At 38.7% G+C, this 14359-nt stretch overlaps 1 protein-coding gene across 3 annotated transcripts in view; it reads left to right on the top strand.

Annotated features, from left to right (window-relative positions):
- The window catches only part of MTHFD1L (methylenetetrahydrofolate dehydrogenase (NADP+ dependent) 1 like), a 155905-nt gene that overhangs the window by 14007 nt on the left and 127539 nt on the right, over window positions 1-14359 (top strand). For 2 of the 3 annotated variants that reach the window (XM_061378664.1, XM_061378658.1), the window contains 4 exons: window positions 1571-1682; window positions 6509-6588; window positions 7279-7376; window positions 11721-11894. In XM_061378664.1, the coding sequence (XP_061234648.1) occupies window positions 1571-1682; window positions 6509-6588; window positions 7279-7376; window positions 11721-11894 (464 nt within the window). Of the gene's footprint in view, window positions 1-1570; window positions 1683-6508; window positions 6589-7278; window positions 7377-11720; window positions 11895-14359 lie in introns of those variants that run through there. The other variant, XM_061378659.1, reaches the window with a different exon arrangement.

Below are 14359 nucleotides of genomic sequence, written 5' to 3'. Positions count from 1 at the left end.
CAGTATATGAGTTATAACTGCTAGAATATGAATAATATTTTTTTTCTTACTAAAAAGGAAAAAAAGGCTGGATTCATGTAACTGAGAATAATGACTATTTTCCTTTGTGTTGTGATGACTGTTAACCGCAAAGACTGCCTCCTTTCGCAGGGAAAGCCTATCCTCAACATAGTGTTCTCTATACACAGTCATTGCAGTATCTTTTTATCCAAATTTGCTTGCAGATTCCTCAGTATGATTTGACCTGGCACTGGTCAAGCATTATGACTTATGTGGCCTTCTAGGAGAGACATGTAAGTTGATATTCACACCAGATGCAGGAGTGTAAACAATTTGGATAAGGCTGAATGACTGTTGAGACTGTACATTTGCAGGCAATAATAGGAGTGTTGCAGGACTTCTGACTGAAGCCTGAATCAGCTCATTGCATTAGTCATTTGTCAAGTAAGTAAATCTTCTCCTGCACTTTTGGCTTTGTTTCTGTGTGTGCATCTCTAAGGAGGGTTAGGCCATCCTTTTGTCCTCTGAAGAGAATATGGATTTTTTTTAGCTTTTTGCCTTTTCCACCACAGTTATGCTCTTCTCCTCTCCTGGATGCTTAGCTGTGCCAAAATTCTGCTAACCTGACAAGATTTGTAGCTCTTCTGTCTTGGCAGGAGTTTTGGGCAGGGTTGTGTCAGAGCACTTTTGGCCAAAAAAGAAGCTGGAACACTTGTCAGTCACAAATCAATCATAGTGAGACTTGCCGAGTTTGTGACACTTGGTATTAATTTACATTTTTCAAAATATTCCCCAAATCACTGTATCTCTGACATAATTTTTACATTCAGACCTGAGGCAATGCTGTGCCTGTATTTTGCTTTTTGGTGGATCTTGATACATCTGCTTCTGGTCCTGTCCCTTATCTCATGGTGATTCCAATAATTGGTAGAGGGCCTTGTTTCAGAGGGGGGAGGAAAGGAAGGCACTTACGTCTTTGATTATAAGAATTTTTGTAGTAACCATTTTTGCTCCAACATCTGTCAGGTTGAACTAAATCAGAGGCTCTGATTAGCAAACATGAACTAAGAAGGAGAAAAACGTTTTAGTTGGTATTCTTCAAAGGCATTGACGTTTGCGGATCAGGTCATCTTGCATTCCTGTCAGCTGGCCTGGTTTTCTACTGTCAGAGTGTCTGACTGTACTATGTATAATTGCCTATTTACTGTCTTTCAACCCTTCTGTTTCTTAAGTCTCTCCAAGTTATCTTGTTGGATAGGACTTTGGACAATGGTAGGGCTTTTTCTTTGAAAGTATGTAATCCCCATTAAATATCATTGGTGCTGACTGACTCCACTTGCCCAATTTCATGGTTTATTTACCCGACTTCATTTTAATGTTCTTAAATTTTGTGTGGGGTTAGAATCAAGCCATCAATTTGGATTTTTTTTCGTTTTGTTGTTGCTGTCTCAAAATACCTTGCTGAAAGACTTTTGCTGTGTAAGTGAATAATACAAGATGAATATTTAAGAATGTATTTCTAACATTAATTCTTGTTTTGTTTCTGGGGGGTGTTTTGGGCTGTCCCTAGCTTCATCACGCAGATGTGGTGGTAGTTTGCAGTACAAAACCTGATGATGTTCCTGTGAGCTGGATAAAGCCTGGAAGCACTGTAATCAGTTGTTCTCGTGATTTGCTGTCAGGTAAGAGTTGTTAAAAGACAACAGGTTTTGAAAACGATGTATGACAAGTCTTTGAGCTAAGTGTGTGGCACACTGGTGGCAATGAAATATGGTTGAAAGCTATGTCTTTGGGAAAGAGCTTTTAAAAGTGGGTGTTTGTGTACAGGGGATGTATACATATGTCTCTGATGTATAAATAGGAAAAAGATGTCATGTGAGGGAAGAAAGGCTGGAACAGATTCTTTATACCAGGATTCTTAAATAAATGATGATACTGTGGATTCAAAGAATTCAAAGGAAAGATGTTTGGGTCATCAGGTGAGCTATTATTTAGTAGTGTTTTATACAGTGTGTTATCCTGTGACTTCTGTGGACTCATCTGGAACATGGAGAAAAGAGGGTTAAAAATGTCACCTGCCAAGTGCTGTGAAGCTCTTTAGGAGAGTGAGAAATCATGTGTAGCTGACAACAGGAAGAATGTCTCCTGTAGTAATTACTCCTACAAGAAAAGTTTGGATTCCCATTCTCCCTCTTCCCTGACTGGTGTGGAGAGAGGGTATATGTTCATTAATTTCTCAGTTTAAAAATGCTACAGAATTGTATTAGGAATAAAACTAAGGAAGTTTCCCAGAAGTTACTGTATTCTATTGCTAGAATTGCATTTCCTGTAAAATTCCTTGAAGTCCTGTGAAGATCCCTAGGTATTTTGTAGATTTTTCATATGTATATGAATTTGACTGTTCATTGTCCAGATGGGATTATTCTGTGAATGCATGAGAAACTAAAGAAGTACATGGGTAGCGTGATTGGTTAATGTGTTTTTCTAAATCAATTACAAGTGTGCTTATTGACATCTATTGATATAAAACTGGGGAAATGGGAATAAGGCCAAGGAAAACTAATTGTATGGTTCTTAAACTAGGAGTAGTCCCTATGGACAACTTAAACAGTCTGTGCAGAGCTAATGCAAGATCAGACTCGTAATAAAGCAGCTGTTGTTGCCATGCAGAGTGCGGCCATAGATATTTCTTCCCTTGTCTTTCATGATACCCTCTTGACTTGAACACATGCTGTGGATGTGGGAGATCTGTGTTACAATTCACTCAGTTGTCTGAAGACATTTGGGTATTCATCTTCCACCTCCCAGAACAGTGCTCTGATCCTAACGAGGATCACAGCATTGAGTACCGAGCCTTGCTCCTTGCTGATGATGCATGAGTTGTCCAGAAGTAATTTTCTTTTTCCTAGTGTAGTGATTAGGAGACTCCTCACATATTTAAGGACCACTTATTTTGCATAGGGATTGGTGGGTATATTTGTTAAGTATTTGTAGAGCAGGGCTTGAAGCACAGGTCTCTCCAGCAGGTACCCAATCTACCAGAATAACATACTCTTCTATGAAGGAGGAATAGGGGAGAAAGGGAAAGGGACAGAAAAGAGAGAATGGTGGTACGGTGGTAGCACCTATAAAAAAAAGTAAAATAAAATAGTCCCTCCTCATTTGAATCCTTCTAAGCAGAAACCCCTTTGGTGTTGGACTCAGAGGTGCCGGTCTATGAAAGCAGGGTGGGAGTAAGCCAGTCCTAGCAGTCTGAGTGGGCACTGATAATGACAACTCTCCTGGCTCTATGTGCTGTCTGGTGCAAACCTCACTTTCATGTACCTAGTTGTCTTCCCCTGTTGCAGAGAGAGTCTGGGTCTTCAGAGACCTAGAAGTTAAGCAGTATAACTATGCCGTGTCTTGAAACTTAAGAATTATATATATATACGTATATATATATGTAATCATACATATACATCTATATATACATATATATAAAAATATTTAAGTATTTGCTCTATATAACTATAGATAATAGTAGTGTTTCCCTTGCCTAAAAGATTACTGTTAGGAAGACTGCATTAAAACATTTGAGTGGTGTTCACGTACCACAGTACCTTTCATTTTTAAGGCAGGAGGTGTAAGATTTGACATAAGCATATACATTTATTTGCATTTTTCAAGTTGTAGCAGTGGGCCATGCCAAGTATTTCTTTGGAAAGGCAGTGTGAGATTTTTAGCAAGATAATTTGAATAGAGCTTATCTACCAAGTGTCTGTCTACCAAGTGTCTGTCTGTCTTCATGGTTATGCTTTTGAGATTGTCAGAATCTTGGACTCCAAAAGAATAGCAGAAATGCATTTTAGTAGCTTAAAAAAAAATCTGGCCTCAAGAGTACTAGAGAGGTACATGAAACATGGGTGTATGTTTGACAGGAAGAACATACTTAGTTTAATTGCAAGATATTTATTAAAAGCCTATTGTGGAATATTCATGACCTTTGAGAAGAAACTGAGTCTTACAACTGACTCTTCACTTTCAGTATGTGGTAGAATCTGGCTGAGGTGCTTGGAAATTGCTCTGGATTTTTTCTTACTTTAGAAATGTCCAGCTTAACATCTGTGGGGTTACAGGAGTTAAGTGAAACCTGAAAGCAACAACGACCATGAAATTACTTTTATTCTTGCTAGATGATGGCTAGATTTCTATCTTTCATAGTTATACGTGTAGTATAACGCACTCAAATGTTTTAAAAGCTGTCAAAATTTGGAAGGACATGGCTGAATTGGACAGCCAGGAGAATAAAAGCTGAAAGTGCTTGCTCCAAAGTGGCAGATATTTTTTCAAGTACTTTTTTTTTAACCTGATCAAAGATTTTTAAATTATCATAATTTCAAAACATTCTCCGATTTCTAGCAGTGCAAAATATCCTTCTGCTTCACTAATGATTTTGGAATCAAATGAGTGCTGGAAGTGTTACGCAGGAAAATACTTTATATGTAAATGTACAGAAATGAAAATAATTTTCTGAACAAAACTTAAGGGTGCCAGATTTATTGGGTTTTGATGTCCAGCTCCGTTGGGGTCACTTGAAAGCTGAAGCTCATATGATTTAAGTACATTAGTGGGAAATTTGACCATTTCCTTGCTTCTTCTCTATTCAAAACTGAGCAGACAGGCAGCACATGACAGCAACTGTGCACGGTGGGGTATGAATAGATGGGTAGATAGGCCTCTGTTGCGGTGAGTCAGGGGAGGGAGCACCATGTCTGCAGTTCAGCTGATCGTCTGGCCATAATCCAAAGCAGAGAGTGCTATTCTGTCTCCATCTGGAAAATTTATCCTAAGAGAGCTGTTGCAATCCTGTGATTGTCTTGCAAGCTCATGTGTGCATGACTTTCACCTTTAACTTCCCCTTCACCCCTGTAAAAGCCTGGTTAGTCATTTGTGGGGTGAGTGTGTAGCATACAGAGTCTGAGAGAAGTAGTTTATTGAAGGGAAATGTCTAATTCTGGTATGTATTTACACACATGCTAGCTCTGCCCTGATAAAGAAGTTGTATTAAGCCAAATAACATAAAAAGTTGATATGTTTCTGTAAAGCACAGCTGTCTGAAAGGGGATTTTAAACTTCATTCTTCCTACTTCATTTGTCTCTTTGGCAGCTCTCCCAGCTTGGTCTCAAAGCAACAACAGTCAACTTATGACTGTGATAGACTGTTCCAGTAAAACTCCTCTGAGTAAATCTGAGCATCTCGAGAAGGTTCTTTTCTCTTTTTTTTTTTCTTTTTTTTTTTTTTTAATTTAAAAGGATTTTTGAGGCACATTCTTAATTAGAGCTTAATGCTGGGACTGTCACCTTCTGCTTCATTAGCTCAGTCACTGACATATAGATGCCACTCAGGCTCCAGCCTGAGTTTTCTGTGACCTGCCACCACCGGGACCCTTGTTGGGAGGAGTAATTGTCCAAGGCAATGTGAGCGTTTTATGATGTACAGATGGGATGAGTAGAGTGAGAGCTTGACCAGGTCATGGTTTGCACTTCAGTTCCCCTGTGGGGGAAAGGTTAAAGCTGTCAGCATACAGTTGTTATTTTTTATTACAGTAATGTCTACGCCCTTCAGAATGCAGCTAGGGCCTTGATATGCCCACAGAGACTAAGATGTGAATTTTGGCAAAATTGTGTCTACATAAAAGTCAATAAGCAACAGGAGAACAAGCCAGAAGAACCATTACAAGAAAATGACAAAATAATGTTTAGTTAGGGTAGCTAATGTATGATTATTATATGATATATTGCCACTAGAAACAATTATAACTGCCTCTAAAGTTGGAGTCTGAATTGTGTAGACTTCAGAATATCTACTTTTAATGTCGCATTCATGAAGATAATTCCTGCTGCTCAAAAAATCCTGCATATTCTGTTTCCAAGTTATAAATCCCATTGGATAATTATCCTATATACTGTTTTGTGACCCTTTCATTGTTCTGTCTTGCTGTAATGGGTGTGTGGAAAAGAAGACAGGCTTTACTATGCTCTTGTAGGTGTTCTGTTATATAAATATATATAGCTTTTTAAATCCTCACAGCTGCCTTGCACTTTTTCTCACACCTTTTGCATTTTGTTTGTTTGCTTTGTTGGGTTTCGGGTTGTTTGTTTTTTTTGTTTGTTTGTTGTTTTGGTCCAAAAGCAGTAATTTGGATCCTGGAATTGATCTCAGTGTTTCCTTCTTTTCTTTTTGAGGTATTCATATGCTTTATCATATGCACGTGTGTAATATGCACATTGTGCACGTGTTTGTGTAATATGTTTCAGAGCATATGGTTAATCCCTGATTTTTCACTGTATATCCATCCTCCTGGATGATTTCATTTGAAATATTAAAGAAGCCACCTACAATTTTGTCAGTGATGTTAAATTTCAAGTCACCATTCAGAATTTTTTTGACTGGAAATAGCTTTCAGCTACACATGCTCCCACTCACAAAAGCTGTCTGATTTATTAATGCAATACTTCTGTTTTACAGAGAAACACAACTATGGTCAGCAAGACAACCTTACTGCTGAAAACTCTGTTGGTTCTCTCGCAATAGCAATGCGAATGCAGGTTAGTGTAACTTCAGACGTAAATTTGTTGCTGTTTCTGTAAATTGCAGAAATTGCTTCTGCAGCTTAGATTTTAATTTTTATTTTGCTCTTTTGAACATCTTTAATAGCAAGTGTTACTCAGTTAGGGTGAATCATGCCTGCTACATTTAATTAGAGAAAAGGATATTAAATATTAGACATCATCCTTCTGGTGATTACAGTAAAGCTTGGCAGAAGCACTGGGTCAATAGACTAATGTTACTTATTCTGGTAAGACAATGAAGATTAATTGTATCTGCGCATATTTTTGTAGTGTGATGGATAGAGGGTCTAAAAGTTTGTTGTTCCATGTGGAAGCACCATGAATCAGTGAACAATTGATATCTTCCATTATTTTTAAGGTATGAAAGAAGAACAGTAACTCTCCATTTTACCAGAATAAAATCTCCAAGTGCCTAGAGTCTTTGTCACTTATGTGTTAATGGTCTTGTTTGTTTTTGACAAACAACAGGACAGTTATAATGCAGTGTTTTTTCTTTCCTCCTAAAACCATGAAATGGAAAGATCTTGAAGTTGGGTTTGATTTTTTTTCTTGTTAGCCTTTGCTGTAGAAGTTATTTCAACATACTCAAACTCTTGAGATCGTTTGAAATTAGTGTTTAGCTTTTACGATACAGCTGGTGTGTGCTGTTTTCTTTTTTAAAACCAGAACATGGTAAAAACCACAGAGCGATGGATCCAGTCCCAGCAGTACAGGAAGTGGAACCTCCGCTGCTTGAAACTGCAGCCTCTCTCCCCAGTGCCCAGGTAATAAGTGCAAAAGAGTAGACAAGCGTTAAATGTGACAATAAACCTAAAAATGGTCCGTGTCTAATCAGTTTTTAATCATCTTATGTGGACTTCATGTTGTGCTGTTTTGCTGTATGCCTCATCGTGACCATGTCCTTCCGTGTCCTATCAATTTTTACTTTTATGATGTACACTGGAGCCAAGCTTTATTTAATGAAGACCTAAAGCTGGAAGGTTTCATTGAGGGAGGGAGATGAAGTCTTGTGTAACATCAACAGAAATACAAATGCAGGAAGTTCCTAATCACTAAGCTCTACTGTAGGAAGGTGTTTATGGATCTCGTTGAGGCCCAGTGGCTTCAATGGCATTTGATCTTATTTTCTTCCCTCAGTAGAAGTACTTTCTCCTGCATTAGACTTTTGTATTCCTGTGTAGATGTGAAAAGCAGGAAGCATATTTATTCTCATAACCAGAATCTTTTAAGTCAGTCCCTGTCACTTACCTCCCAAGGACAGTATCTGGACCTCAGGGATTTTACGTCTGCCTTGGCATGCTTGCTGATGTATCTGATGTTTAGATCAGCCTGAGCTCTTCACTATGCTGAAATACTTTTCTGTGTGTTGATTGTACTGGTGGACAGATGGAGGAAACAAGCACTTGAAGTGCGTCTCTGCCACGTAGGCAAGCATGGAAAATTGTTTTGTGCTTATTTCTGTGCTTGCTTCTGAGCCATTCAGCTGCTGAAGGGACCTCATATAGGACGAAAGGCAAAGAGAACTGGGACTTCTCAGCCTGGAGAAGAGAAGGCTTGGGAAGATCTTATTAATGTGTATAAATACAATGAATACAAATAAAAGGATACAAAGAGTACAAAGCCAGGCTCTTCCCACTGCTGCCCAGTGGCAGGACCAGAGGCAGTAAGCACAAACTGAAATACAGGAAGCTCCAGCTGAACATCAAGAAACACTCTTGCTGTGAGGGTGACCAAGCGCTGACAGAGATTGCACAGGGAGGTTGCTGTGTCTCCATCCTTGCACATATTCAGACACCACCTGGATGTGGTCCAGGGCAGCTAACTGGCTCTAGGTGGGGGGCTGGACCACATGACCTCCAGAGGTCCTCTTCATCCTCAGCCAATCTGTGATTCTGTAATTCTGAATCCTGCTGCTGTGTTCTTGGAAAGCTGTAGCAAAATGTTTTCTTTTCTAAGCATTTTGATTCTGTTTTCACTGTCTCTTAACAACAGTTTAATGAGAATGGAGGCAATTGTAATTTAAAGCAGAGATGGCAAAGAACAAGCTTTTCTATTGTACCCGGAGGCACAAGGGGAAGAAATACTTGAGCTTTTCCTGGGCCAGCATGTAATGTTTCTAGAATTAAAGCCTGAAAAATCTATCCTTAAGTAATACAGTTAAAAGGTAGAGTAAAGCATATGGTGTCATGAGCGTGATGGTAAAAAAAAACTCTCCAAAAAGTATTCCCAACCCTCTCTATGACATTGTGTGTTTAGTACATCAATATTTTCATAATAAATATATAATGGCATATAACCAATAATAGGAATTCCATTTATTTAATAACTCTATAGCTTCATGTCTTTTTTTCTTTTAAATGTAAAGTAACTCGTCAGATGGAAAGTATCCTGCAATAAAGTGTAATCTTACAGTAATACACCGTGTTGTGTGGAAACAGATGGAGTTTTCACTGAAAATGAGGCAAAGCTACTTAAGCACTAAAACTAGGAACATCTGCTTTTTGATTTCTGTGATGAGATCTGGGTGTTAATTGAAGTATTTCCAAAGATACTGGAAATGGAACAGAAGATTTTCTTGCAAATATGCAATTAAAAAAAATCCAAGCACACAGGCAGAGTAGAGGTAGAGCCTTACCACATCTTTAAAATTTTCCTGTGTTTTATCACTTACATTGTCAGTGGTGGACACTTACAGTATCAGTGGAGCCACTGTTGCACATTTCCAGCAATATTGAATAATGTAACTTATTCAATAACGCTGGTATTTCCAACATAGAAATTATATTGTTAAACTAAAAGAGCTAGCTACAAATGTACACTTCTGAATGTTAGTTATAATTAAATCCTTAATTTCCTGTTTTAGAAAATACTTTTACCAGAAATAATAGGCTGGACATAAACATTTCATGCGTTGTTTAGTCCCTGTAGTAGTTAAGCTATAAACATAAATTCATTATGAAATTATGCCTTTTTATCACTTTATAGTGGGCATCAGTGTGCAATCTGTCACTAAAGATTTTCTGAATTGTTAAAAGTCTCTTTGCCTTAAAGGTCCTTGGAAGAATTTCAGGCGGGAAAATGTCTGTGCGTTTATCAACCAAGAACTATTGGAATTCTCTGGCAAATTTACTTCTAAAAATATTTGTAATCTTATTTATCTAGAAATGCTTTACCTTTTAATTTATTTATAAGTGTACAGCTTGGTTAGTTTTGCTGCTTCCGCTTTTTGCCAGTAGTGGTACCTGCAGGATGGGAAAAGCTTCATTGTTTCTTCCAGAGCTCTCAGGGGGAAGAATTTTCATCCCAAGGGATGAAGGAAATAGGGCTGAGGTTGCTGAAGCAAGACTTGGTAATCTGGCCTGAGATTTGAAATAATAGTTTCTGTCTTTTAGTAAAGAGGCTGATATATTAGTAGGAAAGGGGAAAGAAAAAGGCAGATTGACTTTCTACCACACTGTCATCAACAAACCAATATTTTTCTGGGACTCAAGTTGTTTTTATGGAGAGAGTTTTGAATGAAAACTTTAAATATTCTTTGCCCTGTGATGTTTGTAAGCCCCTCTATCTTGTGTTCTTGATACATTTTTATGGCTAGACACATTTAAAGTAATGCTAAAGGTTTCTTTTTTAAAAAAAGGTTTATTTAAAGAAAGTCTTGTATGCAAGAGGATGTGCTCAGTATGTCTTTGAAAGAAAGCAGATTCCAGGTTAGCATATGCAATGAAATGGTCATCCACCCAACCAGTGAGTGCTGTGATTGGAAACCTTCTTGTCCTCTAATACTGGGTTATGTCATGGTCCGTGTTTCACTTAGCTGATGAACGGTACAAAAGTGGAATACTTGAGAATTAGAATTGAATTGTGGTCCCAGTTTAGGATGTCCTCAAAGAATGGCAAACAATTAAATTGGCAGAAGCTGATTACTTGCTGCTAGATGGAGAACAGCCGAGGTCCACACAAAGAGTTGAGATCTGGCAGTAGTTCTGTGTTCATCTGTGGGAATTTGAAGTCTTACAGACTGTTTGAAAGTTCAGGACATTTGCTTTGATTCCATTGCCAGATTCTATCTTAAAAATATTGTAATCAACTGAAAGTGCAGGAAGGAATTTAGCTTGGTTAGGCAGAAAGTAATTAATCTCTTGGTTATTTTTTAGCTCACTTTTTTGGCGATGTGAGCAGTTCAAAGCCAAAGGAGACAACTGTTCGCAGCTTGTGTGTCATGTACTGAATTTTACTGCCATGGGAGCTTACAGCTGCTAAACACTTATGTGGCATAAGGGGCAACTAGGTCAAGCTCACAGACGAAAAATCCATGAAGGAGTATTAAATCTAAAGACTCCAGGTGGTATAGGTCAGAAACTACAGATACAATAGTATCCCCAGCCTACAGCCACCTCCCCTCCGGCAGTCTACCATGTGTGCTTGCATGATGCTTGTTCTCTTACCTCAGCTGCCACTCAGTCCCTACTGGAAATAGTTTATAAGCTCACGGGACTTCTGGCCTGAGCCCTGTGCATTAAACTCCTCCTGTGTGGCCATTGTCATTTTAGCTGCGTTTTAGAAGTGTATGAGTTGATCTTCAAGTGCCTTGTTTCCTTCGGAGCCCTCATGGGAGAGTAGCAAGGCCTAGTTTGCTTGGCAGTACCTGCTGATAAAAGGCGTTACATGCAGAAGCATCAGGTTTAGCTAATGTGTTTATGTGACTCTTGGCCAAGGAATGTATGCACTTTTTAGTAAAGTGGATGTGCTGAAATATACTGGGAGGTAGGAGAAGAAAAACAGAAACAGAAACATCCATTCCGGTAGGACACACTTGAGCATCCAGCAGACACATCTCTAGCTTGACATGTAAGCGTTATGTAATATTTGGAATCTGATTAAACAAGAGAACTCTGTGAAATTGTAGCAATTAACAAACACTGCATGTGATTCTTAATGTTATATTAGGTGTTAGTTAATACCAAGGTTTGGTTAATAAAATGTGAGAGAGGATTGAAAAACTGATTACAATAACCCCATTGTTGGAGTATTTGCTGTTGTTTTGTGCTCTGTTGTCGACCACCTAAGCTGAGAGAAATCTCCTGGCTCCTATTTGTTTTCTTTTCCAGTGATATTGAGATTTCCCGAGCACAGAGTCCAAAAGCTGTTGATGTACTTGCCAAGGAGATAGGATTGCTTACAGATGAAATTGAGATCTATGGCCAAACCAAAGCCAAAGTACGTTTGTCCCTGCTGGAAAGGTTAAAGGATCAACCAGATGGAAAATATGTTCTAGTTGCTGGGTAAGAATGTACAGTTATGTCATTAATATCCACTCTTTCCATTCATATTAATATAAACATGCAGCTTACATCTTTTGAATACACTGCACAACTAAGAACCCTGACTCTTTTTGGCTGTATGTTGCTCTCTTCTGAAAGTGAGCAGTTTTGAAAATTTTTGAAATAATACAACTTTTCTTCCAAACTGTTATTACTGAAGTATATTTTATATAAGGTAGTGTGTTCTAAGCATCTTAAATGTTATCTATTGGTGTGTGGAGTTTTTCTTACTGTTTTATCAGGATTTTAAATGTTTAACTCCAGTATATTAAGTGTGTGTGTATTGTCGCTGTTTATAAACAGACTTTAACAGAAGCTACATGCTAATCTGTTGATATTAACAACAAATACTTTTTTATTGAAGAACAGAGAACAAAGTTAAAAAAGGCTATTTTTTTCCTCTGAAATGTAGACATGTCTCCAGGCAAGCTTATCCTGCTCTCTGTTCCCATGATTATGGTAAATGCTATGCTCAGCAGGGATTATCCTCTTGTCTTCTGAAGAGATATATATTTTTGCTGCATTCAGTGACACAACATTTTTTCATTCACCTGGTTTGCTAAATAGAAGCTTCTAATTGTGCACAAACATGAAGGTTTTCATTAGTATTTAAATTGCATATGTTCTTTATATTCTGAATGTATATGATTGTTTCCTTGTAAGTAAAAACAATCAGGTTTAAAATACAACTTTATGCTGATGCAGAAGGCTGTTCTTAACTACCTTGATCGACTAATACCTCAGCTGGGGTAGTGTTTCAAAAAACGTTTGCTTTACTACCTCCCTATAGGGTCAACCTGGATTTCTGGCAGTATCTGAGGTGAAACTGTTGTAGACTGAGGGACATGATGTTACAAAGCTGCGGCAGACAAGTTATGAAGCTGTCTTCAAAGCTATGTAATAGAAGTGCAGCGTACAAAGATGTTCCTGGAGGACATTGGAGCAGTTGTGTTAAGAGAAAGAAACAATAGCTGGTTGAGCTTGGTTTCCTTAAGTAGAGTTTTATTTTGTGTTTTGCTGTTTTGGAGAAAGAAAAGCAGATTCAGCATTTGGCTGAGTTTGAAAGAAGTTGCTACTGGGTGCTTTCGGGCTTATGTTGTCAACTGCGTCAGTTGGCCACCATGCTGCAGGCTGTGCCAGCCCTCTAGCAGAATCATAGAGTCATAGAATAATTAGGGTTGGAAAGGACCTTAAGATCACCTAGTTCCAGCCCCCCTGCCATGGGCAAGGACACCTCACACTAAACCATGTCACCCAAGGCTCTCTCCAACCTGGCCTTGAACACCGCCAGGGATGGAGCATTCACAACTTCCCTGAGCAACCCTTTTCAGTGGCTCACCACCCTTACAGTAAAGAACTTCTTCCTTATATACAATCCAAACTTCCCCTGTTTAAGTTTTAACCCATTACCCCTTCTTCTGTCACTGCAGTCCCTAACAAAGAGCCCCTCCCCAGCATCCCTATAGGCCCCCTTCAGATACTGGAAGGCTGATATGAGGTCTCCACGCAGCCTTCTCTTTTCCAGGCTGAGCAGCCCCAACTTTCTAAGCCTATCTTCATATGGGAGGTGCTCCTCGTGGCCCTCCTCTGGACACAGAAGCACAGCTTATTTGAAAATGTTTGGAGGTGGAAGATAGCACGATGCAAAACCCCATTCAGCTGGATTTTAGTTACGTCATATTGCATGCACCATTTCTTCACTCTGTTTTCTCTCACAGTCTTTTCCAAGGAAGGCATCAAGCAATTGTCTGAATGCTGTTTTGTTAGCACAGGCAGAAGTTTATATGCATGTGGAAGAAATGAGGGAGTTTTAACTAGCAGGATGAAAAGCTGTCAACAAATAGAAAACTGTATGTTAAGTTTATGTGACGTGTATGAAGAGTGAACTGTGTTTCACAAACAAATGTTTGGGTTTGGTACCTATGCTACTTGATTATGCAATATGTTGCTGTTTGTAACAGAAGTCTTTGCATCTGGTGGGGTGCCTAAGAAGCCCATCTGCTGTACGAGCAGTTCCTGGGTGAAGTGGTTACAATGGTGGGAACATTCTCTTCTGAGAGAGTTCAAAGTTCGAGTTTGAACTATTGTACATGTAAAATACACGTAGAACTTGCATTTATGTGTTCTCACCTGTTCTCATTTGCTGAAATGACTGTAGCAGACAATGATTTCAAGAAAAGTGGGGAGCTACATCTGGTGGGGAAATGTTTAGTATGATGAAAACTGAGTATCACTCCAGTGTGGAAATTGGGGAGTGAAATAGTATCCTCAGTTGCCTTCATCCTCTCCCTGACAAGACAAGGTCAACCAAAACTTTTGGTCGACCACTTGGGGGATTATAGTGTTTGTTCACAATAACCAAAGGTACTTAGAAATTCTTTTAGAATTATGGGGTATAAAGCTTCAGAATAAGTTTCCAGTGCTTC

The sequence above is a fragment of the Neopsephotus bourkii genome, unplaced genomic scaffold (assembly GCF_033783945.1).
Source record: "Neopsephotus bourkii isolate Nb327-2 ecotype Australia unplaced genomic scaffold, CSIRO-AGI_Nbou_v1 NB_1767, whole genome shotgun sequence".
NCBI lineage: Eukaryota > Metazoa > Chordata > Aves > Psittaciformes > Psittacidae > Neopsephotus > Neopsephotus bourkii.
Note: the sequence above shows the minus strand (reverse complement) of the source record. Positions and strands in the feature narration are given on the sequence as shown.